Source organism: Lithobates pipiens, unplaced genomic scaffold (assembly GCF_037356315.1).
Source record: "Lithobates pipiens isolate NorthernLeopardFrog02 unplaced genomic scaffold, aLitPip1_a1.2 Scaffold_18, whole genome shotgun sequence".
Lineage (NCBI taxonomy): Eukaryota > Metazoa > Chordata > Amphibia > Anura > Ranidae > Lithobates > Lithobates pipiens.
In genome coordinates, this window is record NW_027507758.1 from 62,445,777 (window position 1) to 62,472,344 (window position 26,568).

Consider the following 26,568-nt stretch of genomic DNA (forward strand, 5'->3'; position numbering starts at 1 on the left):
GGCTTTTGAAAGTTAAAATGGAGCTCTGGTTAGTTTTAAGAAGATAGGTAATAATTTGCCTGTTTTGGTGCACAACATGAAAGGAAGGCGTGAACTACAGGAAACACATGATGCGTGTGGAGGCTGATAACTGAAGACATAATGACATTGAATGCTACTAATGACAATGTAAACTAAACAGTGTTGGCAAAGCAGAACTGATATAAAAAATTGTTGTGATTTGATTTTTTATTTTTCTTCAGTGAAGGCCGTTGCATTCCATTTTGTTTACATTTTTTTTTTTTTTGCTTTATTTGCAGGTTATTAGAGGGTTGTTAAAATTTTGGCCAAAAACTTGTAGCCAAAAAGAGGTAATAACTATTTTAATGTTAAAAAGTTGTTTTTAACTTGTCAAAAGAATCTTTACACGTTTCACATATTGTAGTCACTATTGTATAATGACATTTTTCTTTTGGCACAGGTGATGTTTTTAGGTGAAATAGAAGAGATTTTGGATGTAATAGAGCCAACTCAGTTTAAAAAGATTCAGGAACCCCTGTTTAAGCAAATATCAAAGTGTGTGTCAAGTTCTCACTTTCAGGTAGGTGGAGTATAATAAACTGGGACAAAGAATCTGCTGTGGAAACTAAAGAATCTAGCAATGGAGGAAAACTTGCCTTAAAGCGCCCTCTGTCTGCGGGCATAGCAGTTTTGTTCTGTACTACTGTTCTGTAACCAATTAAAGAATGTGTACCTTTTTTTTTTTTTTTTCTTTGGGGTGGGGGGTGTGAGTGGAGTCAATATACTGCCTTCCTGATTAGCTTTCCTGTAGCTTGCTGTCCTAAGATTATTAACTTCAGCATTTATTGGAGGCCACAGAAGGATTGGACACAATGTAAACCAATAAAGCCAGGGGCCAGCTCCCTCTATTGACTATAACACTACACATACTACTTTAGTTTTGTCTGTGTTTGTTCATTTGTTTTCTTGGGTTGCTGGGGCTTGCTCCTGGTTGTCTTTAGAGGCTAAAGTTTAGTCTAACTGCTTCAATAGCAGACACTTTTTTTTTTTTAGCCCCTTCCTGCCCAGACCAATTTGTCAGCTTTTAAGCGCTATCACACTTTGACTATTGCGCGGCCATTCAACATTAAGCACACGTGAATTATGTTTTATTCACACAAATAGAGCTTTTCAATGGCATTTAATCACTGCTATTTATTTTTTGAAAAAAACGAAAAAAGACCAAAAATTGTAACCGGAAAAAAAAATCGCATTTTATAATCTTTCTTCATACATTTGGACCAAAATGTATTCTGCTGCATTTCTTTGGTGAAAATAACCCAAATCGGTGTATATTATTTAGTCTGTAGGAACGTTTTAGAGTCCACAAACTGTGGTGTGTGTGTATATAATATTGCATGTCCTGACTGCATATCTCAATTATTGGGGCCTATAAGTCGCTGATTGCTGTAATTACTAGCATGAAAAAAATAATAATCCAGTATATATCCCATAGTTTGTAGAAGCTATACATTTTGTGCAAATCAATCATATACACTTATTGGGATTTTTTGTACCCCAAAAATGTATCAGAATACATATTGGCCTAAATTGACCAAAAAATTCTATTTTACCTGCTTCAATTTTATGTAGGTACAGCATTGCATGACTGCGCAATTGTCAGCTGAAATAATTCAGTGCCATATTGCAAAAATGGCCTGGTCATGAAGGGGGGTATAATCATAATCTGGCCAAAGTCAAGTGGTTAAGGAAAACAAACTAAGGCATTTGCACACATTTTTTTTTTTTTTGTTTTGATACTCCTGCGATGTATTTAGATATTTAAACCTCAACTGAACTTTCAGGTAAATTAACTTTTATATAAATGAAAGTGTTTCATTCCGGTCACCCATGGAGATGCAGGAAGAAATGTTTTTTTAGGAAATGCATGAATGAGTCTATTGGTTACAGCTAAAGCAGTGTAGTTTAGCACAGATGACTATTTTTAGCAGAACAGGTTATTTACTTACACTACAGAGATTATCTTGTTTGCAGTTGACTGACCAAGGTTTGGGAAATATTGATTGTCCCTATTTTCTGCAGCTTTGTAATGCCCTCTTTCAGTAGTTTTGTTGTAGTTCTGCATAGCCCCTTACATACATTTTTCTGATTTGGCTAAAATCTTGCAGTGGGAGTTTCCACTCGGAAATCACCCACTGTATGTTGTTGAGCCTGCACAATGCAATTTATTGTCTAGATTATATGATTAGATAATTGTCTTCCAGTTAAACTCCTGATGTGAAATGTTCTGTGTGGGTCACTCCATCCATCTGTTATTCTCTACTGTGCAGGTTGCAGAAAGGGCTCTGTACTTCTGGAACAATGAGTATATTCTCAGCCTGATCGAGGAGAACATTGACAAAATTCTACCAATCATGTTTGGTAGCTTGTACAAAATCTCCAAAGAACACTGGAACCCGTAAGTGTATTGCAAACTTCAACAGAATTTATTTTTCTTTTAAAGTGGGAGTTCAAATTACATTTCTACAGACCTAATGGGTTAGGGTCAAAAAGCGCACCAATTCCACCTTTGACATATATGTAGCTCTCTTCTGTCAGTCGTCTGATCATAGTTCATTTCTAAGTGGAATTGAAGTTCTAGTCTTGGGTAGAAAAGAAGAAATCGGAACCATTGATGAGGGGGTGGGGGAGTTTTGAAAAATTTGAAGTGTATGTGTAGCCATTAAAAAAAAAAAAAAAAAAAAAATTGGATAGTGAAGTGTTATAACTCCATGTCATTGTGTTTTTTTTTTTTTTTTTCTTAGGACTATTGTAGCCCTGGTGTACAATGTGCTGAAAACATTCATGGAAATGAATGGGAAACTCTTCGATGAACTTACAGGGTCCTATAAAGCAGAACGGCAAAAGTATGTTGAATGTAACAATTTTCATAATGTTTTCACCCAATACCCACATCAGGAGTCTGTCAGCAAGTCCCGGCCAATGATTATTGGACGGGACCTCCTGATCAGCTGTGTGTAATAACAGCCGAGAGCCCTGTGTTGACAATCAACACAGGGCTCTATACAGAGGGAATATCCCTGCAAAGCAGAAACAAAGATCTGTAGTAAAAAGCAGCACACATTGTTAGGCACATGTTTAACCTCTTGATAGCCCTAGATGTTAACCCCCTTCCCAGCGCATGTCATTACAACAGTGATACTGTATATTGGCACTGATCACTGCCAGTAGCATTAGCCGTCAAATATGTTTTTTAGCACTTTTTAGCAAAACTATGCTTCTGCTCAAGCTTATGGCTCAAAAACGCTGCTAAATACCGAATAGCCACATTTTTCAGCGTTTTTAAGCTTTTATCAGAGTTGGAACGTTTTTTACAGCTGAAAAACTTCCCTTTAACACTCGTGTTTTTTTTTTTTTTTTTTTTGGCCAGCCAGAAAACTCCCCTGCCAAAAACACTAATAACAGTCTGTGTGCATGAACACACAAGGATAACATGCTGGGCAGTTTACTGGCTGCAGAAAAAATGCCTGAAGCCAAAAACAGCAGCTGTAAAAACATCCAGTGTGAGGCCTAGTGTGTCCCTTTATAAGTTGCTGATCACTGCCATTGGTAGGATTAAAATAATTGTAAGCGCTATAACTTTCACACAAACCTATCAACATACAGTTGAAAGCCACCGATAATGGCCGAAGGCGGCCATGAAGGGCTGAAGGCGGCTGAAAGCCGCCCAGAGGCTCAGAACTACGGGGGGATCGGCGTATAACATGCACCCACGATTTTTCCCCTGCTTTTAAGGGGGGAAAAAGTGAGTGTTATACGCCGATTAAATACGGTATTCAAAATTTTCTGTATTTTTTCGCTTATATCGCAGAAAAACCCAGTGGTGATCAAATGCCACCAAAAGCAAGCTCTAATTGTGAAAAAATACATTTTGTTTGGGTACAGCAATGTATGACCACGCAATTACCAGTTAAAGTAGCGCAGTGCCTAATGGCAAAAATGGCCTGGTCATAAAGTCTTCTGTAGCTGAAGTGGTTAAATCCTAATTTTACTCAAGATCTCGGAACTGATTGCATGCTGCACAGTTTTAAAGGGTAACGTTTGCTAAGAAACCTTAAAATAGTATTTCTCCTCCTGTTTTCTACATATAATCACAGTCCTCTGCTGGACACCCCCACACACAGTAATTACACCCCTCAGTGCAAGTACAAATCTGAATACAGACAACCATTGTGCTCTGTCCATCCACAGCCAATATGCAGTATTTTAGAAGAAACTGGGGGAGATTTACTAAAACTGGTGCACTCAGAATTTGGTGCAGCTGTGCATAGAAACCAATCCACTTCCAGGTGTTTTTTTTTTATTTTTTTATTTTTTATTTTTGGTCAAAGCTTAGTTGAACAAGCTGAAGTTAAAAGCTGATTGGTTTCCATGCACAGCTGCACCAGATTTTGCGCACAGTTTTAGTAAAACTGGCCATAGATAGTGATTTTTCTTTCTTGCAACCACGGTTATTGTTTGGGGAATCCCTCCAATGGTAACTGCATGCTGCTGGCAATAATCGGATTAAAAATCCAACGTGTTGGTTGATCGATCAACTTGGGTAAAATCAGCCTTGCCCATTCATGGTTTGAATCTCTGTTGGTCCATGATTCAAGCAGTCTTTGGCCCTCTTTAATATTCCCCACTGAGCTCAACACTGCTTGCACAATACTCCAGGGCAGCCTGAATGCTGAGAAGACAAGGTTTGCATCTCAGGTCCATCATCATGGGGGTATTTATAGAGAAGAGCAGATGCTTGCTATGCACTGCATTGTTATTCCACAACACTACTTGCATATTACAGGCCATTTATAAAATGCAAGCCATTGTATAACATGGAGTTCTCTCTGCTTAAAGCTGCAGAGAAGATTTGATGATTGAATGAGACGCTGGTCATGTGACTTTTTTTCTACATTCCACTTACTTCAGGACTCTGCTGTACTTTATAAATGTGTGGTTTTTTTTTTTGGGTTTTTTTGGGGTTTTTTTTGGTTTTTTTTATGTAAAGCAGCATTTTGACCACAACAAGTCTACACATAACTGCTTTAGATATTACCCCGAATGTTGAGAAAATTAAAGTGGATTAGCCACAGAAGATGATCAGCGGGTGGTGGAAAATGGATGACTGCCGACACCCACTTATCAGCAAAGAGACACACTGGATGGAGCTCTGCATATGTAAGCAATGCAGAGCTCTGTCCTGTCGGCGGGGATGTGCTGGATTTTATTTCCCTGCTAAGCAGGGAATAAAATCCAGCACATCCCTTAGTGAAAGCAGTAAACACAGCAACACTGGTTAGGCGCATATTTAACCCTTTGATTGCCCTATATGTTTACCCCTTCCCAGCCAGTGTCATTAGTGCAGTGATGGTATATATTTTTAACATGAATCACTGTATTGGTGTCACTGGTTCCCACATAGTGTAAGTTGGTGTCAGATTTGTCTGCCGCAATATCGCAGTCCTGCTATAAGTCGTTAATTACCATTTTAAAAAATAAATACAAATTCCAGTGTATATAAATAGAATTTTCAGTATGTACAGCGTTGCATGACCGTGCAATTGTCAGTTAAAGTAACGCAGTGCCGTATAGCAAAAAATGGTCTGGTCGTGAAGAGGCTAATTCTTCCGGAGGTCAAGTGGATAATGATGTATCATTTGTTTGTTTGTTTATCAGAGAGAAGAAGAAGGAGCTGGAGCGTGAGGAGCTGTGGAGAAAGCTTGATGACTTACAAATGAATAAGGCCTTGGCCGATCAACAGAAGAGTGCTTTCAGTGTACAGAACAATACAAGTGCCAAATAACCCACATGACAACAACCTCTGCTTCATAGGCAAACTTTTGTACATTGTTTTTTCTTTTTATGATTTTTTTTTTTATTTTTTTTTCTGAAAATGTAAAATAAAACTGACATTGTCCATATAAAACAAGAAAACAGTTTTTACAGGGAATAGCATCCCTTTCTGAATAATTTCTGGTCTGTGAGAGGGGGCATTAATAAATTGCGGTGCAACTTATTGATGATTTTCCTAACAGACAATTTTTAAAGTGCACTTGTCATTTACAACACAGGAGACAGTCAATAAAGTGGCAATGCTATTAAAATATCCATCAAACATTTTGGTGAAGGTTAGGCAATGTTCTAATGTACTTTATTTCCCATTCATATCCATTTTCAGAGCCACCTCTTCCCAGCCTGCCTGTCACCTAAGTTAAACCTCCTAGTATTCCCCATCTTTTTTATTTTATTTTACGTCATAGCAGATCCACCTCCTCCCCGCTACTAATTTTTGATCTTATCGCTCCTTTCCTCACTGACATCGTCTAACCTATAAAATTACAATTATGAAGATCCATAATCACAGAAACGTTTTTTTTTTTTTAAATTAGCACCCTAAGCTTAAACCTTGGCTTTCAACACTCGGAAACCAAACTATAGTAGATAAGTATATATAGGTGGATATAAAAAAAAAATAAAGCTCTCAAAGTGTGCTTGCAGTGTTTGAGATTGTAGTAAAATAACATGCAGCTCTATCATAACAATACAGATATGACAACAGAAAAGAAACCGTCCTTGAAAGGTACCTAGTCAAACAGCTTATTGAACGACACCATGGATGTGCTCAAGAGACACAAAATGGTGCTAGAAAGGAAAGTAACATTCACAGATCCTCTTACCACAAACTATTGACCACCTTGGTGCAAGCGGTCAAACAGCGCTCATGTATCCAATAGGCATAGCCATGCTTCACAGGATCCAGATCCTCTAATGGTTTATAAGTTAGTGGTATTCTTCTCACATAAAGGATTGCTCCACTAAGAAAAGAACCAAAGCCTACAGGCCATAAAAATCAAATGGAAAAGCGGACCCGCCTCATATTGTAGCAAAAAAGCACTTAAATGTTTATTAAAAACACCATGCACTCGCATAGCTGACAGTGGATTAAGCAGAAAATCAAGCATAAGTTTCAAACCAACAAGATGGCTGCGGCCCTCGTACGCAATTACATAAATGCTGTAGCTCCACCCAACACGTTTTGTCTTCATAAGACTGTAAGATTGCCTGGAGTGGTTTGGCGCTCAAATGTCCACATTAACTTAGCTAGAAGCTAGCTGCTATGTGTATGTGACCACAGAGACCATTTAGAATCCACAGTTAACCTGTTTGTATATGGTTACATGCTCTTGTCTCCTTCACACCCTTCCTCAGTCCAACCTTTCCTTTAATCACAAACATCACCTGCGCCACATGAATAGCAATGCTACTCTGCCCTCTGGTTCTGCTAAATATCACTTTAGTTATGGTTTTGGCTGAAGGACAGATTTATCTTATGAAGATCCCATTCTCACTTTGTTTTTGAGCGATTTGCATTTCCTCCGTGGATTTGTTGCCAGAAAAGAAGCTCCTGCTCCTTTTCGGGCAACAAGCTTTGACATTTTCAAAGGCACAATGTGCTGTGATTGCTGTGCAACTGTTGCTGCAGAATCTCATCGCTTTTGGGCTCTTGTTGAGTGATAATGACACTTAACAGTGCGTTGAGTGTTGTGCAGTGACCGCCACATGATTCTGCCCACGGTCCCAACCCATGATATCTGAACGGGGGGTGGGGGGCCTAAGTCATGTCAGGGATTCTTTATGGAATGAGGCTGCTTTGAAAATGACTGTTTATGGCAAATGAAGAATTCTGCGGAAGTAACATGTCTATTATCTAGTTGTCTGCTTGTCCTGCCACAGTGTCCTCATGTTTCCAGGGATTGGATAAGGCAGGCTTATATATATATATATATATATATATATATATATATATATATATATATATATATATATATATATATATATATATATATATATATAATTGTTCACAACTTTACAGTACTGTCTTCTCTGTATTTCTGTGACAGGTACTCTTTAATAACCACCATGCAAAAGCATAACTGGTGTTTTGTGCCCTGCCAGTTTTTTGTTGGAGTAGGGGGGTCACAGTACAATTTTTTTTTTTTAACCTGCAATATGAGTGAGATAATTCTGGGAGTGGTAAGGATTATGACTTGAATAATATATATATATATATTTTTTTTATTGTGTTGCACATAGTTGTATTAGTCTGCTATGTACATTTTGTATTTGGCATTTTACATTGCATTGATCTGTTTGCAAATTTTCCGTTTTGGCTCTGGAGTGTATCTGATTTTTAGTGGCAGCAGCCATCTTGTCAGCATGCAGCCTGTCAGTTTCTAGGCATTGTCTTAGATTATTGTCTTGGATGACGGTCTGCATGTAGATGGTTGCTTTCATTGTGTATGGAACAGATACATTTTTGAGGAAGGTGTGGCTCTGTGCACTGCTGTTGCTGTTTTTTTCATAAATAGGTACTTTTTTTTTTTTTGGCCCACAAAAAAGTCCTGGCCCAGTAAAGTGACTCTGTCTCATCGATTTAAAAAAAAATTTGCAAAGTTTGTTACCCTGTAAAGAAGGACTGTTGAGTTTGATTTACTAAAATGGTAGAGGTCAAAATCTGGTGCAGCTCTTCATAGAAACCAATCAGCTTCCAGCTTTATTGTCAAAGCTTAATTGAAGAAGCTGAAGTTAGAAGCGGATTGGCTACCATGTGCAGCTACACCAGATTTTGAACTCTCCTGTTTTTAGTAAAACAACCCCGCAATACTTACCTGTCCCAGTACCCACACTACTGATCTTCACTCCCTTCACTCTCTACAGTCCCCAGGCAATCCTCTTCATCTGACATCCTTCTGTTGTGTTGTATTTCTGGTCCAGCTTCAGTGTGTTCTTGCAGCTCTCATTTTACATCAGAACACAGTACTGAACCACAGCACTTGGCAAAGTACCAGGTATCTGACACTCCTGGAAGTGTGTTGGATGAAGAGGGTTCTCCAGGCACTGCAGTTCTTGAATAGAGCACAGATTGGCAGCAGGACAGGCGACCATAATATAATTTGTCTTTGTAGGATAGCATTCTTTGCTCCTTTTTTTAATTTTTTTATTTTATTTTGCCACAGGGTGAATTTAGTGCGAATTCCTAGCACTTAGTCTTAAGCTGTCCAAATATGAGAGTGTTGCCTGATCCGGTCTTTTTAGCCTTGTCAAGCTACACCCTCTCACCTCTTTTGGCACCAGCAGCTATCCCCCAGCTAACTGATATCAATCGAAGATCAATAGGACTGAAAAATCGTATTTTCCTGATATAGGCTGTCAGTGGCTGACTGCACTCTCTCCCCCAATCTCTAAACCAGTATATGCAGATGACGGCAACTTGTAATTTCTGTATTGATTAGAGAAGGCATTTCTACTTGATCAGTCTCAAAGAATGGTTGAAAGGAGTATCTTCATCCCTCCAGTGGAAGGGTCTTGCAAAGTATCTCACCAGGAATGAAATTTCTATTGCAGGAAATCCCTGATTTTAATATGGTAGACTTCTGAGAAAAGCATAGAGCTAATTCCATGAGAAGGAAATAAGGTTTCTGGAGGAGTTGAGTACAGATAACGTCTCCATGCTGCCATATAGTAAAGAAGGGACATTTTTCACCTTTTGATCGATTTAGGGCTAGTGTACACGGGTATTTTTTTTTTTTTTTTTTTTTTTTTTTTTTTAAGACCTCAAATGCAGTTTTGGAATTTTGACTCCAATCACACTCCTAAAATGCCTTGATACAGCAGCCTTGGAAAATCATGGCTGTCAATTAAAATAGGTAAATTTTAAAGCCCTACTGAAGTTTCCACTAAAAGTAAGTACAAGAACACAGGGTGTAGCCACACAGTAACATGTAAAGATATTACTGTTTATTTTACTGGCACTACAAACCCCCCCCCCACCCGGAATTAAGCGGCAAAGAAAGAGTTTTCCTTTATTGACTTCCAGCCCCAACAGATTCTTTAGCTCAAGCCTAAGTGGTACCTTGGAATAGGACTTGCAGTGCACTTATGAAAACTCGTGCTGCAAATGTGATGCAATGCAAAACAAGATATCCAGATGCTTTCATTTTTTTATGCTTCACACAAATGCATGTTTTTTTAGTTTGTTTTTAAAGTGTATGTAAAGGCAAAACTTTAGTAACCTTAACTTCTCCTTGGGGAGATTTCCTCTTTCTGCTGTTTCCAGGACTGGAAGTGAAATCTCTCCAGTAGCACAAATACAGCAAAAAGCAACATGATGGGGGAAATTAAGCTTTTATCTAAAACATCAGTAAAGAAAAAGTTTGGCTATACATAAACTTCACTATCATGCTGCAAATATCATTGATATGCTGTAACTAATCAGAAATTGCCTACGCATTGTATCCAATTCAAGCTGCTGAACTCTTCCGTGTAAAGCCATTGTTCCTCTAAGCCACAGCAGCTTTTTACTGTTACATTTCGAAAGGTTTTCCATTAATTTCCTTATTTTTCAAGCCTAATGGACTATTTGCACACCAGCTGTTGACACTTGTGTAGTAGGTATGATTTGAGGATTTAGAGATACTTCGAAACAACCGTTAAAAAATGATTAGCCGTATAAACGCTATGAATGAAAAATTATTGCTTTAGTAGTTCTAGCATTTATGTGGCTACAATAAATCTTGGTGACACTGGGATATTGTAGGGCAGCCTTTAACTTTATCACGGTAACTACGTTTGCTTGGCTGTCACAGTGGCCACATAAGCCTGTCCCCTCAGCTCCCAATCATAAACCAAGACCAGGAGCTGTGTGTCTGTGCGCTCTCAGTACTGAAACATTAGTCGCCATGGATGCATACCTCTCCTTGGCGTAAAAAAAAATTGCTATCGTTTTCTAATGGTTTAACTGTTTAGACCAATAAATAGAGCCTGTTTACTGTATTATCTCCTGTTCTGAAGCTGGCTGGGCTGCTATTAATGCAAATGAATTGATCTTTGTTAATCCGTAGGCACATGGTTTCTATGCCTGTCTCGTTATACCATCAAGACTAACATGTAAAATGGTTTCTATTTCTCCATGTGTAAAACTGTTAGAGGCATGAGGGCTCCAAACATCTTCAGTGTTTAACACAGGCATGGGGCCCCAAAAATATTCAGTGTTTTGAAGCTACGTTGGGGTTATGAGGTGTTTGCAGTTGAGATGCAAATACTGATCGAAGATTTTTTTATTTTTTTTTTTAAATCTTAGCTGCAAGATAGTACTTTTATGGAGTTCTTCTCTAATATCTTACAGCACCAAGTGCTCGGCCTGTGACATCAGCAGACCAACTGTTTGATATACAGTCAAACCTTTTTTTTTTTTTTTTCCCCACACTCCTAGCAATCAGTTAAGCCTATAGCCAAGGTAGGGGATGATTTGTAATAATTGCCCATAATAAAGAAAAATATGAAGCTTGGACTGCTATTGGTACAGTTAAAACTTCCCCAATGCTCCTGTTTTACTAAACCGCCTTTTTGTTCATATAATAGTGTTGAATAGAGCCAGGTCATGTCGGCACCCTAGTACAGCTGAAGTGGACAGCTGTTCTGTGAATGACTGCTTGTGCAAGTAATGTTTTTAAAGCCCAACTATGGGCCAGATTTATTTATTTTTTTCACATGCCGTGGGGCTTGTGCAAGCACTGTACTCGTGTTCTGCACGTTTTGGTCTGGGGGGATCAGAAACAGTGTACGCATTGGAAGTCAACTGCTTGTTTTTTCTAGGGGTGAGCATAAAGCTTACTCAAATGGTGCTCCCCCCTTGGTCTAGCGGTGGACTGTTGCTGGTCTACGGAGCCTGTCTGAGCAAGATGACATCAGGAACGGTCCACTAGTTAAGACCGTTCCGGGGGTGCCAAACTGTTCTGGTGCTGGGAGGTTCAGAGGATTAGGTAAGTATATCTCCGCTCTGCTCTCCCCTGGAAAAAAAACCGAGCAGTTAACCTGAGCAGTTTGGGCACAACCCCCCTGAATGGGGGGGAACTTTAAATTCTTGTATTGAGACCTGAGAATTTCTGAACTCTTCTGGATTAAATGCAAGTGGTAACATTCCATAATCTGGATTATAATGTGACAGTATATAAGCAGAACTTGATCTATATTTTTTTTTTTTCTTGCCATTTTTAAAGCTCGGGGCCAGCAAAACTTTACTACCTACACAGCAAAGATGAGTTGTGCTGATGCCAGCATTGCCACGGCTGGTAGTGTTTGAAACTCTATGCCAAAGTTAAGCAATTTTTGGTTCTCTGGCATGTGTGAACATGTAGTTCCTCAAACATGGAGAACAGGATATATATGCTTGCTTTCTGTTAAGATGTATGCAGTGTTAGTCATTACAAGTCTGTGTCTTTATGAACAACATAATTGAAAGTCTCTAAGCTTGTCTAATGAGAATCATGTTCAGCAAGTATTTCTAAAAGTGTCTTGCAGGCTACTTGGCTGCATTAAATACAAATCTCAAATCATGGCTCCAACCAAAACCTTTTGTTTGGGGTAGGGTTAAAAAAAAAGTCAGGTTTTATTGGTGGGGCTCAGACTAAACTGAAGTATGTGATGTATATTGTAATGCCTGCTCGCTTCCATATGTGGAGATATAGAATTTTGTGCTTCTACATTTCACCCCAAAGGTCTTTTATTGGTGACTGTGTTCTACACAGGGAGATTCTCCATCACTTCCTTTTATAATGACTTCTGTCACTTGGACAGGAAGTGAGGGAAGCTTCCCCATTCTGCTTGTGGGGGGGGGTGGTGTTGGTAGAAAAGCGTTCCTGTTTGTGTCCACTTTTGACAAGACTTTTACTCAGTTCTTGTCCCATCTTCAGCCAAGATGAAAAAAATAAATTCTCATCAGTACTTGACCTAAAAGAGCCATTTGTTACCCATCGCTACTATTTTGCACCCTTTGAATTTTCAGAAATGGACTAGAATTTAAAGGGGTGGATGCAGTTGTTTGCGGTGGACAACACCTAGCCTTTAGGACTTGTTCATTATTTAGCTTGTACAAGAGCAATGTGTACGCCAAGCTTTGACAAACTAGCTTTAACGCTTTGCAAATGTTTGGCTAAAGCTTGCTTACATACAGCTATTATGCAAGCTGAAGCTCATATGTACAAGGCCTTGGACTCTTTCAGTTGTGAGGTCTTTTTTATAGGTAAGCCACTCATATTTCCCCTTTACCCTATTCCAGGGACCTGCAATAATAATGTTCTATAAATCAGGGATATTTTTTTTTTCAGGGTAATTTCAACTTTAAATCCATCCAGCATCCTAAGAAGGCTCAAGCAATTTGCAATATTAAACATGGAAATCTTTGTATTAAATTTTAACACTCAATTTTTTGTGTTCCTTTTAGAAAAATAAATAAACTTTCATTTTAAGAACTCTATAGTACCAGAAATGAAGGATTTCATCCATTTGCCCGGGGTTTGTGTCTCAATGACTATTTTCGTAACAGAGTGCTATATTCAGTGACAAATATATATATATTTTTTAAATTTCATGTAACATTTCCATAAAAGCAGAGTTTATATTAGATAAGCTTTAGGTTACTGCAGAGTCTATATTATTGTATAGTGTGAATTATTATATGATGGTGACCATACCCTTGTCGAGTTTCCTGTTTGCTTTAAGGATGGCCTGAAGTGAAAAGCATTTCGCTCCAATCGTAAAGCAAAGAGCTCGATATACTGATGCAAAATAACTGTACTATTGGGGAATTGGAATGTGAATATGATTTATTCTGCTGTAAATTGATTACTGTCTTTTTCCATCTTGTAGACTTTAGTTGAGAAATGCCTTGTTTTATGTAACAGAAAATGCAGTATTTCTTGAATATAAAACACGTTAAATGAGTCTTGCATCTACTTGATGAAGTTTTTTTTTTTTTGTTGTTTTTTTGAGTCTTTCTCCAGGCACACCATTCCAATCACTTGCAGTCTTGTGATACCCTGTTTTGTAATTAAAGGCAGTCATTGGGGAACAGCATTTAATAAACGTATTGTTTGTATATTGTCCCAGTGTGTTCATGTGTTGTGTGTGTTATATGCATTAACCATTGCAGGTTAAGTAGAACTTTGTTAATTAAAGGATAAATTCACCTTTGGGAACATGTTCCACCCAATTTTAGGGTGGAACATGTAACATGTTCCCAATGCTCCCCCCTCCCAGTCGCAGCAGTACAGGGAGAAGTTCTCCATACTAGCTGCCACTGTTTAAAAACCGCGCAAAAGTGTGGTGCTCCGCCCACACAGCTGCATCATTCATATACACAGCTCTGTGTATATGAAAGAACTACAAGCCCTGAAATCCTTAGCAGCTGTGAGCTTGTAGTTCTCATTGAACTACCACAGTGCTGTAGAGTGCTGTGTTGCTTCAACGGAGTCTTCCTGTCAGCAGTTATTGGCTTATCCATATGGGATGTATGGATAAGCTGATACACTGAGTTTGCAGGAGACCTGCATGGCACTAGCAATCTGCTGGTGCAATGCTTTCCAGGCTCCCACTACAAAAAATTATAAATTCTATTTTTATTTACGTGCAAAAAAGCCTTTTTTTTTTTTTTATAAGTGAATTTATCTTTTAAGTCCATCAGGTTGTGCCCACATGGAATTCATTTCCGTTGTTCCAGAAATATCTGTATTGAAGTCCAACTCCAAAACGGATCTTGAGCCCTGTGTAAGCTCCAACTAGAGTGACTTTGAGGTTACACAGTCGTCTTTTCTTCCCTCATGGCGGCTCAATGTAGTGGGGTGGGAGTGAAGTGAAATGGTATGCTCTGCTAGAGAGGGGTGCATTAAATTGCACTTTTTTTCTTTTGTCTTTATATAGTTTTGTTATTGTGATTATGCAGTTTGGATTTGAGACCTGTGTTACTAAAGTCAAACATTTTTTTTCTTAACTAAGATAACAAACATTTTATACTTGCCTGCTCTGTGGAGTGGTATTGTTTCTTGGGTCCCCCAGCAGCGATCCTGGCTCCTCCTCTTTGTGTGTCCCAGTAACAAGCTGCTTGCTATAGAGGCACACACTGTGCGCTCCCAAGCTGTGTGTCTACAGAGCCGTGCTCCATAGACTTGCACAGGGGAACTTGGCCCCGCCCCCAACTTCTATGTGAAGAGGGAGAGGGGAGAATAGATGCAGCTGTGCACAGTGCTGGATCTATTCTCCCATCTCTTCCCCTTCATGCAGGGAGGGAGATGGAAAAATAGAAAACGTTTTTACATTATTGCAACAAATGCTTTGAGATAAATGTTTTTAGCTTTAGTATCGCTTTAAAGTGTTACAAAACCCACAACAGTAAAATTAGTCTGTGTATGCAGCATAGCATGCTTGTTATACTCGCTGTGGAACTGAAGGGCTTAATCCTCCACATTGTATAAAAAATTAATTTCAGTTTGATCCAATCTTCTCTGATCCTCCCCTTCCACAGTCCATAAACCATCTCCTGATAGAACAGAGCCTTGGGGGCAAGCTGCACATGCTCAGTTTAGTGTGTATTGCTAGAGAGTTTTTGTTTTTTCCTTGGGCGGGTGCATGTGATCAGCATGGCCAATCGGCACTGTCCAGACAGGGTCAGGGGTCCTGCAGCCTCATAGAACAATCAGGGGAGAATGAAAATCCTTCTACAAGCTTTAACCAGTGCTCTGCTGGACACTGATAGACTGTGCTATATACTGTTGATGAGAAAAGGTATTTAGCAGTTTATATTTACTAATATTGCCTTTCTGTGTATTGTGGGAGCCCAGATATAGTGAATGCAGGGTCCTGGGTTTTGTAACACACAAAGTGTATGTAACCCTAAAAATAAAAACCTGTTCCTTTAAAGCATGTTGTACAGCACAGTACTTGTGCTAACATTTGGCCCCCTGTAACACCTGAAATACCTGGCTGATCCTGCCTGGTTCAAACACCCCCCCCCCCCCCCCCCGGTAAACTGACCACGGTTTATCATGACTACTGAGCCCCGGCGCTGTAAGAGGTAATGGTAACTGTAAGCGCAAATACTCAGGTGCATACAATACAATTAGATCGCAAAGTAGTCCATAGCATTAAATATGGCCATTCAAGGGTTAAGTGGGTAGCTGGCAGTTCAAGCGTTAAACAGGTAAGTATCCTAGCTGCTGTCCTCAGAGAGCTGGCTCTGTAGTAGGCAAGAAAAGGTAGAAAAGGAAGCGCCGCCTAAGTGTAGTATTAGAAGAGGCCTATTGAAGGAGCAGTGGCTCCGAGCGTGTAGCCAATCCAGAATCTCTCTCCTTGGTTGATACCCTCCCCAAGAAGTGCTCCCGGAAGTCATCGTATGACCCGTGACGTCACGTGCGTTCCACACCAGCCCCAGCTTCTTGACGACCACAGGATGTTCCCAGGGCTGAGAAACATTGATCCACAGCCCTGCTTTTCTGAAGCACCACTGGACAAAGTACCAAAGGATCCTGATCTGAGGACCACACTATGGACCATCTTATAAACACAGATGAGCTTTTTTAACCTTCTCCATCCTCTAATACACTTAGGTGGGACTTCCTTTTCTACCTTCTCGAGCCCTGACGCCATAGTCAGTTTACGTGGTTCAGTTATCCACAGCTTTCCTCTGTCACCCCCCCAAATACCTCTCCCCCTCCCTGCCTGTCGGCTCTGATTGCTCCCTGGCCCTCCTGCTGCTATCTTAACTTAGTGTTTGCTACAATACCCTCTGTTATAATAAATGGGTGTGGTTATCTGCTACCCCCCTCCCCCCACAACTAATCTAAAGGGCTTAAAGTGGTTAAGCCACTTGGTGTTCGTGCTACCATCCCTTCTGTTATAATTTATTTGCCTCGTGTATGTGTTTTGTAAAAAAAAAAAAAAAAAATGCCACTAAACGTATTTTATAGCGGTGTTCACATTGGCCCCACCTGCTTTGCAGGCAGATCAAGAGAGGCGCTATAAAATAAAGTATTTAGCAGCGTATTTTTTTTTACAAAACATACACTGGTGGAAATCATTTACTATGAAAGAGGGACTGTAGCATGAACACTAAGTGGCTTAACAACCACTTTAAGTCCTGACTTCCTGGATTTTTTTTTTTTTCCCCAGCGACTCTGAAGTATAGCAGCCCTATAGATTAGTTGTGGGGGGTAGCGGCTAACCGCACCCATAATTTATCCTGATTAGTCCAACATCTTTATGTTGCAGGAATGTGCATTTTTACCACATATTAATGCTGGATGGTAAGACACTTGGATTATAGTGCAGCACGATTTCGATTAAAAGCATTTCTGCATAATGGTGCACTGCATTGGAAAAACAATGGTATAGGAGGCGCATGGACAGAGCATGACTGAGCAGACATGCCAGCTTAGAGCTCTGCTCCAGAAGGCATGTTTCTGTCGTCTTATACCCTGCCCCAGCTCAGCTTCACCCAGTAAATATTGTTACTTGGTCTGCTAATAACCTCTGCCACTTAATGTAATGGTTCTTGGGGGTTCTTGCCTGAAAATGAATCTAAAAAGCAGCAAAGTGCTGCCTTAGGCTTCAGTCAGAATGGCACTTCCCTCCCCCTGGTACCTCACACTCAGTGAAATCCTGTCAGTGCTCTACAGTTTCTGTGGCAACACGGGGAATAGGACTCAGATTTGGATATACAAACAAATTACATATTTTTCAGACCCTGCTCATTCCGTTCTGAGGAAATTTGAAAAAATGCTTCACTAAGCCCTTAAAAAGACCTTGGTTCATATAATGAACAATCTGACTTTGGAAATCAGAGAACTGGTCCAATGCACTGCTAATCTTGAACTCTGGGTTAATGAACTTGACACCCAGGCTGATAACACCCAGACTTATGCAGATGCAATTGAATTTGAAAACCTCAAAAAGGAAAATTTAGTCCTTCAATCTTGTAGAAGATTACAAAAATGGGGCCTGGCATTCCATATACATAGAATACCTGAATCGGTCACTGATTTTCAAGCCACTATGCTATCCTTTTTTCAAAAACTACAGCCTTCCATACCAGTCAAACGAATGGAGCTGGACAGGGTTCATAGAGCCCTCACAGAGCTGATGGACCACCGCACTATATTATTGCCAAATTTCACTATTTCTGTACCAAGGAACAACTAGCTGCAGCTAGAGCAAAAGATTCACTGATTTTCCTGGCACGTACCCATCAACTTTTTGCTGATCTATCTAAACTCACCATCTCTAAGCTTCGGGCTTTGAAGCAACTTCAAGTTTTACAGCAAATCACCTATCAATGGGGCTTTCCATTTTCAGTTCACTTCACTTACCAAGGATCTAAAGATGTCTGCTGTTCTAATGAAGAACTCCAATCTTTACAAAACATCCAGCTTCTAGAATGCCCTCTCAACCAAAGCAACACGAAATTGAATGGTTACCCTTTCCCTGCATTAATCAGCTGATACTGAAGGAAATATTTCAGCAGGGGCAATGAAAAGTGGTCGTTTTTCTTCTCTTATGCCAACTCCTGAGGACTCTATGGACTGACTTTACTTTCTTGATGTCAAGTATTTTTTTTATCTTTTTTTTTTTTTTTTTTTTTTTTTTTACTTTCAACCTTTTTTTTTTTTTTTTTGACAGCCGCAAGTTGCTCACTATATTTTGTTACTTGTATACACCTTACCCCATCCCTTCCTTTTCTCTTCATATGCTTTCTCATGACACATTGATATGTATGGAACTTCTTGGGACAATGGTATCGTTTCCATTTATGTATTGCTTTTCGTTGTTGGCAGTGTTCGGTGTATTTGCGCATCCAGTTTGCTACCCTCTGATTCCCATTATTATATGGGCTTCTGATGGTAGCCTTCGGCCTCTGGTGGACCACTTGTCGCTCCCCCAGTACGCCGTTCTGTTGAGCTGTTGGCTTTTTATTATGTTACAAATCTTAGTAACATCTGCTCGAGGGCCAATTCCTTTCCTTTTCTTCCAGCCTTTCCTTTTCCGTGCCACCTATACTGAATTGTATGCGATCCTTCTGTCAGAACTTAAAGTGGTAAACCCACCACTCACCCAGTATAAACTAATGGCCTCTATGGAGACTCCCAGGTGGTGTTCTCCTGCTGTCCTCAACCTTGCTTCCGATGCCTTTAGGTGGAACTCTAGGGAAGATAACACTGCCATCTATGATGTGCTCTGTCACTAACATCACGCTGCAATGTTTGGTATCTTAGTCCCCTGTAGCAGTTTTTTCACCTGTTGGCCCTGCCAGTACAGCTGTTTTTCCAGGTCCTGTAGGATGTTCTGCAGTGAAATAACACAGCTGCAGGGTAGTCTTGGGTAAGCAAGATTTTATGATTTGCATATAAACAGCTTGTTGACCAGACTCGTGCTGTCTGAGAACTTGGTCTGGTCTGCTATGATGTTAATTTATTTACTGAGCTATGTGGCTGAGCACATGGATTTCTAAAGGGAATTTAACTTTTGTCATTTTGTCTATAGATGTATAAGGCAAGAGACATGGGGGAATCTTGAGTTTTAATAGTCTGTGTTATTGAAGCTATTCTTATAATAATTTTATTAGGGAGCCCATAATGATCATAAATAGAAGAATCTTAAGAAGAGAAGCTACAGTGACAATTTTTTCAAGTATTGTTTTACTTCAATAATTGCAGTAGGAATTTTTGGAAACCGCAATGCATTATTTGTAATAAAGTTCTGTCAGCCGAATCTACGAAACCCAACCAACTGAAACGTCATTTTGATACCAAGCATTCAAACTTTGCTGGCAAGGATAACCAGTATTTAAAAAACAAAGCTGATAATGTCAAAAGCAGATAGTGGCGGCAAGTACAACCAGCAAATCCTAGCAGCTGTTTGAAGCTTCATATTTGGTGGCTCTCAGAATCGCTAGAGCTAAGAAACCTCATACCATTGCTGAGGATTTGCTTTTGCCAGCAGTCAGACATTGTTAGAGTTTAAGCCGAATTTGTTATGAAATTGAGTGTGGACAGTGTCTAACGACACTGTCAGCAGAATAGATGACATGGCTGCTGATATTATTGATCAGGAAAATTAATCTGCTCCACTTGGAATATTTAGCATCTAGCTTGATGAATCTACAGATGTTGCAAACTGTTCTCATTTACTGGTTTACGTGAGGTATATTCATGATGGCAACTTTAAAGAGGAGTTTCTTTTTTTGCAAACCTCTTGAAACAACTACTGCACGTGATGTATTTGACACAATTGGTTAATTTCTTAAAAAACACGAGATCTCTTGGGAAAAGGTTTGTGGCGTTTGCACAGATTGTGCTCCAGCTATGCTAGGATGTCGGTCTGGATTTCAACGTTTGGTATTGAATGAATCCCCAAAAGCCACTGGAACTCGCTGTATGATTCATCGACAAATGTTCGCAACGAAGACGCTGCCACAAGAGTTACAAGAAGTAATAAAAAGTGTCATAAGTACTGTCAATTTTGTAAACACGAGTGCTTTAAACAGTCGACTTTTAAAAAAAAAAAAAAAACTTTCTAATGAATTGGAAGCTTCCACTGATCTGTTATTTCACACTCAAGATGGTAGAGGAAGAGTTTTAACATGTGTTTTTGATCTTCGTAATGAACTAAAAATGTTTTTTAATCCGAAAACAAAACCGCCGCTTGAAGCACTTTTCAGCGATGAAAATTAACTGCAGAAAATGGCTTACTTGGTTGACCTCTTTGCAATCTTGAACGAGTTAAATTTATCACTTCAAGGACCAAATGCAACATTCCTCAATTTGTCTGAAAAGATCCGATCATTCAAAATGAAACTTCAACTTTGGAAACAAAAATTGGTTGAAAATAGAATTTACATGTTGCCCGACTTATCTGCTTTCTTTGTGGAAAATTACACTGAACTTGACAAAAGGATTAAAATAATAAGTTCTGTTGAACACTTGCAAATGCTTATGGAGGAAATTTCATTATACTTTCCAAATTTTCCTGACACCCCTTTTGCACTTGCTAGAAGTCTATTCACAGTCAAAGTTGAAGATGTTCCTGAGAATGCACAAGAGGAGTTCATTGATCTCATTACCAGCGATGCAGCAAAATATGATTTCTCTTCCATGTCCGTTTAATAAATTCTGGATCAAGTGTTTGCAGTCATATCCTGTTCTGGCTGAGATTTTGTTGCACCTTCTTCTATTTCCAACAACATATCTTTGTCAAACAAACTTTTCAAACTTGTTGGTTATCAAGTCTAAATACAGAAGTAGACTTGGTTGTGCTCTTGCAAAGACTGCACCGAGAATTTCTGATCTGGTGAGAAAGAAGCAACCTTAGCGTTCTCACTGATGCTTTTGTTTTTTGATGCATGGTTTCGCAACAATTTTATAGCAATGTTGTTTGTACTGTTATTTTATTAAGACCGTCTAGGTAATATTGTTACCGTTACTTTCTTTTCACATGATTATACAATAATACGGTGAATACAATTCAATACACAAGAATAAAAAATAAACACAAGTCATAAACATTTTATTCATTTGTAATTTAAATGTTAATTCGAAATAAATCGCACATGTTACAGATCGTTTGTGATTTAATCACTACGCTTTAAGATTTTACATTTGTAAGAATGAAAATACATCCTGCATATCAGATATTTATATTTTGATTCATAACAGTCGCAAAATTACAGCAAAGGACCAACGAAAATGTTACTATTGGGGGTCCCCACAACTTGGGAAATGTTATCAAGGGGTCACAGCACTAGGATGGTTGAGAACCACTGCTTTTACTTGGACTACACAGTCTGGGATAGCTAGTGTTGTGCTGAACGTAGACACCCTTGTTTTTCCAAATATACCTTTTTGTAGTTATAGGAAGCAACGTCTAATGTGAACGATGAGTCAAAAAAATACAAACACAGGTAAGCAAAAATTCTCTTTTGGTTTCATTTTGTGTTTGTAATTTTCTTTATTAACCATTCTCTTATCCACCTGTAGGCAATAAATACGTTTAGCTGTGCTGACATTGTCTGCTATTACACATGGAATTTACCCAGGCAAGTAAATGGGCCTGAAAATTGGCACTCGCTGCAGAACAAGCCCATATGCCTTGTCAGCTCTGGTTAACGCTGCTCTGCCCTGAGGCAATCAAGTATTAAACTGGTCTCTGATTAATAGGCCTAATGGTATTTTTCCATCTGCCACTAATGTTTACAGCCTATAGAATAGAGGTTTGTCACTGGATTAGTTTATGTATCATGTTACAACAAACACTGACCTTCTGGAGGTGGAATATTCCCTGTTGGATCAGTGCTTGGCCAAGAGCTGGAGAAATTGTTTCAGGAGACGACAATCCAAGTTTTTATTTATAAAGCATCAGCATGTACAGCAGGACTTTCTATGCACTACTAAACCCTTTTGTATTAGCTCTCCTAAGCTTAAAGCTGAACTGTAAGCAGATATTAACCACTTATGGACCGCTGCACGCTGATATACATCCTAACTTTGAAGAGGAATATCGTTATGGCAGCAGCTAGCTGCCATAACTACGGTATCCTGTTCTGTAGCCGGCAGTCCGCTTTCTGATAGGAGTGGGCTCTGTGGCAGATTTGCTGCAAGATCACTTTTATTGGCCTTCCTACCGCACTCCCGTGACCTCTGCTGCTTACCAGATCTGTCAGCAGTGGCGGTAGCGATCTGATGTTTTCCCCTTGCTGGGTATGGAGATGAGTGAGGGGAAGATGGCCCCCACCCGTCTCCAAAACATTTCAGGGCGGAAGCGATGTCAAAACGTCACTTCTGGCCACAGCTCTTAAAGGGCAATTTTTTTTATTATTTTTCATTTTTTTATTGCATTTTAGTGTAAATATGAGATCTGGGGTCTTTTTGTGGTGCGATGCGATATAGACGTGAATGATAACTGCATGCAAAACACCGATCTCTCCTAAGATAAAACAATTTCAGTTTTGTGGAAGTCTTTACTGTTTTCCTGACCTGCCTGCTGAGGAGAGACCAGGACAGAATTGTAGCTGCATTCAAATCTCATCAAAAACTGATCAGATGCACATCTGAACCGCATCAACTTGCACAGTAGCTGCTCCTTCAAATCTTACTGAAAAATTAATTCAACTTGCCCCGCATCAGTGTGACCTTAGCATAAAGCCTAACTTTTTGTGTTGTGTGTTCAGTACTGCCTGAATTTATGGGAAGTGGACTGATTATTTTTCATTTTTGTAAAAAATAAAAATAAATGAGGTACACATAATGAACTTCGTCATCGACATACTGGAAGGCAGGAATCAATTACACAGATTAATACAAGCAGCAGTAGGTTGCGAACATCTTACCAATGCAATAACATACCATTAAGGGGATAAGCTACCTGGCTGGTACAGAGGCTACCTAGGCTAATAGAGGTGTGTTTAGGCGGGTATGTATTGCCTCCCAGAGTGGGTACCCATTCTAGGTTTCTGGGTCCAACAGAGGCCCAATCCTGCATGTGGAGAGGGGGGTTCAAAGAACCTCCATCTGACCCTCTCCAGCCAGTATCTAGCCCATGGACAAGCAGGGGAAAGGTGTTGCACCGTTATACATAATAAGGTTGTATAATATAATAAAGACACCAGTCCATCCTGAGTGAGTGTGCGTGCATGTCTACAATTATCCCTATTTAAGGTACCCATATAGCTCCATTCATTTACACAGTGTCCCACACATGCATTGCACACTCGCATCAGTCCCTACCCTCAAGGAGCCCACAATCCAAGGCCCCCATTCATATACTAGGGCTAATTTTGGACAGAAGGCAATTAACCTACCAGCATGTCTTTGGATTGTGGGAGGAAACTCATGCAGACACATGGAGAACATACAAACTCCAGGCAGGTAGTGTTGTGGTTGGGATTTGAACTAGTAACCCTTTTTACTGCTAGGCAAGAGTGCTAACCACTACACCACTGTGCTACGTTAAACTGGTTCTAAAGCAAACCACACCACTGTGCTGCCCTGTTATGGGCCCTGTCTCCATTGCAGAAGGAGAGGGGGAAGTGGGCTGATTTACGTTAAGTGACCATCATTCAATTAAAGGAGAGGAGTGACACTGTTATTCACTCAAATGGGTATACCGTTCTGTAAATGTCGAGATCCGTATTTACTTGCACAGATGTCCCATGCAGCTAGCCTGTTAAAATCTACGACAGCTGCAGCAACCTGTGCAGATCTCAGAATGTACATCCTGGCGGGACTAATGCACAGATCAGAACTAGACATGTGCAGTTAGTTTCGTTCCGAATAAATATTTGGACTAAATTTTTGTTATTCGGATATAACCGAATACCCGAATTATAGTATAAACGAAATTTACCGAATGCTCTGAATAACTAAACGAAATTTGTCAATTTCCATAATTTGGATTGAAATTCAAATCGAATTTTACATTGAACTCCAGTCGAATTTTAACTGTAAACATATTTCTGAAATCAAAGTCTGTGTGTTTTTATTAGAGTACCATTTCAAACTGAATGCTGTTTTTGTTAAGCCAAACGTGAGTCATTGTAATCATTTGATGAAGATTTCTTTTTTGTATGTTTCACATTCGAATCGATAAGAAAAAACTGTGAAGTTTTGATTCGACGGATTCAAAATGTATCGATCTGAATGGTTCAAATTGGGGGGGGATCTGTAAATTTAAAGAAAATTTGAAAAAGACATAAAATGAATATGCATCCTGATTACGAATTGAATGAATCAACCAAATTTAACAAAACAAAATAACTAGATTAATGAATCTAAACGAAACAAATTTTTTTTGTCATGAACAATATCAATGGACCACATTTTTCTGTGCACTGCTGGTCTCTGCTCCTTTATGCATTTAAAGCAGCATACCGACACCGGGAGGTGTAGTTGACAACCCATAACGTTTGAGCAGTGCAGCCAACTGCAATAAATTCCAGGTCCTGCTGCTATACCTGAGTAACCTTTTGAAAAAAAAAAACACAAGCCATATCATTTTGCAACCATGCATGCACCATTGTAACTTAGAGTTTCAGAATCTTTGCATTAAAAAAACATTAGTTCTGTTTTAGACTAAGCCTATTTTGGTGAGAGACTGCAGCTGTCTTTTTCAGAAATTCTAGGTGTTTGGTTCTCTCTGGCTTCCGTGCTTAATGTGGCTTAAGGCTGGATTCACCCCTATGCATTTTTAGTGCTTTTTGCATTTTACAGATTTGCACTAGAGTCCATTTACCATGGTTTCCTATGGAACACGTTTTGTAGTGCAAATCTGCAAAATGCAAAAAGCACTAAAAATGCATATGTGTGAATCCAGCCTTTAGTTAGAAAGTACCCCTCGTCTATATACGTTCTGTATAGGCAATTGACTCGAAAAGTAGAAAAAACACATTAGATTAGCATGATGGCCAGGTAAAAAAAATTTATCAATGGCAGCCCTACATTTTTCTTAGACCAGGGGGGTTATTTACGAAAAGCAAATCCACTTTGCACTACATGTGCAAACTACAAATGAAAAGTGCACTTGAAATTGCACTTAGAAGTGCAGTCACTGTAGATCCGAGGCGAACATTCAAGGAAAATAAACAGCATTTAAGCTTGCACATGATTGGATGATAAAATCAGCAGAGCTTCCCCTCATTTCAGATCTACCCCCCAGATTTACAGTGACTGCACTTCCAAGTGCAATTTCAAGTGCACTTTGCACTTGTAGTGCAAAGTGGGTTTGTCTTTCGTAAATAAACCCCCAGGTTTCCAATATTGCAACAGCTCATTATGTCTGAATTTTTCTAATTGAAAGTGCAGCAGACACAGGAGGAAATTGGCACAAGATAGTATACAAACCAGGAAGACTGAAACAAGTTCTTCTTTGTTTCAGTCAGTGAAATGTATTGTGTTTGGTATTACATTGTCCACATCACGTGGGTAGATTTGTACACACAGTTCTAATATGAGCTGACTGGGACAAGAATGTCAGAAAACAAATACAATGTAGTTATTTTTCTAAGTACTGGTACAATATTCAGATTTTATTTGGATCTATCACCTGTGCATACAATAAAAGGAATTTGTTTATATGCAATTCCATCATGGGTGTTGTTCACTGGAAATTTTCCATATTCTCCTCCTTAAAGATTGATTTACAGCTTAATACATTTAAAGGATGCTCAATTACTTGAATGCCGAGTTGTTTGTTTGGCTGCCAGGCCTTGTCTTGGTTTCTGCTTTATCGTTGATGTCCCAGATAATTCAGATTGGTATGTCACCCAATTTCTCTGCTAACATTTCATCCACCTTTTTACTTTGTGCCACCGTCATAAAATTTTTCTAGTCCCTGACAGTACCTGCAAAGGCAAATATTTTTGTGATTTCTGTAGGGATTTGGGAGTACAAACTTCTTGACTGTATTAGCAAAATAGAGACTAGAGTTATTTTCTTATCTAATGTTAGTTATATAAGTTCTACAAAATCATATAACTGGACTTTTTTGTTTAACTGCTTGCCGGCTGTACTATAGCCGAATGACTGCAGCGTGGTCGGATAACTCTGGGAGGGTGTACACTGACATCCTCCCAGAATCCCACTCTCGTGCGACCCCTGGGGCGCGCACCTGGGAACATAATGTGACTGCTGGGTTCAGAGGACCTGCCGC

At 39.4% G+C, this 26,568-nt stretch overlaps 2 protein-coding genes and 1 pseudogene across 2 annotated transcripts in view; 2 read left to right on the forward strand and 1 right to left on the reverse strand.

The window, feature by feature from the left end:
* Nucleotides 1–13,983, forward strand: part of PPP2R5A (protein phosphatase 2 regulatory subunit B'alpha) — a 144,195-nt gene extending 130,212 nt beyond the window's left edge. Inside the window, exons 9-13 of the mRNA XM_077485740.1 lie at nt 300–350; nt 461–580; nt 2,331–2,458; nt 2,805–2,906; nt 5,719–13,983. Of these exons, the coding sequence (XP_077341866.1) occupies nt 300–350; nt 461–580; nt 2,331–2,458; nt 2,805–2,906; nt 5,719–5,845 (528 nt within the window). The 3' untranslated portion in view covers nt 5,846–13,983. The remainder of the gene's footprint in view (nt 1–299; nt 351–460; nt 581–2,330; nt 2,459–2,804; nt 2,907–5,718) is intronic.
* On the forward strand, nt 6,655–21,469 carry LOC143986674 (SCAN domain-containing protein 3-like; annotated as a pseudogene).
* Nucleotides 21,421–26,568, reverse strand: part of PACC1 (proton activated chloride channel 1) — a 120,205-nt gene continuing 115,057 nt past the window's right edge. Inside the window, exon 8 of the mRNA XM_077485742.1 lies at nt 21,421–24,582. Coding sequence (XP_077341868.1) covers nt 24,493–24,582 — 90 coding nt within the window. The 3' untranslated portion in view covers nt 21,421–24,492. The remainder of the gene's footprint in view (nt 24,583–26,568) is intronic.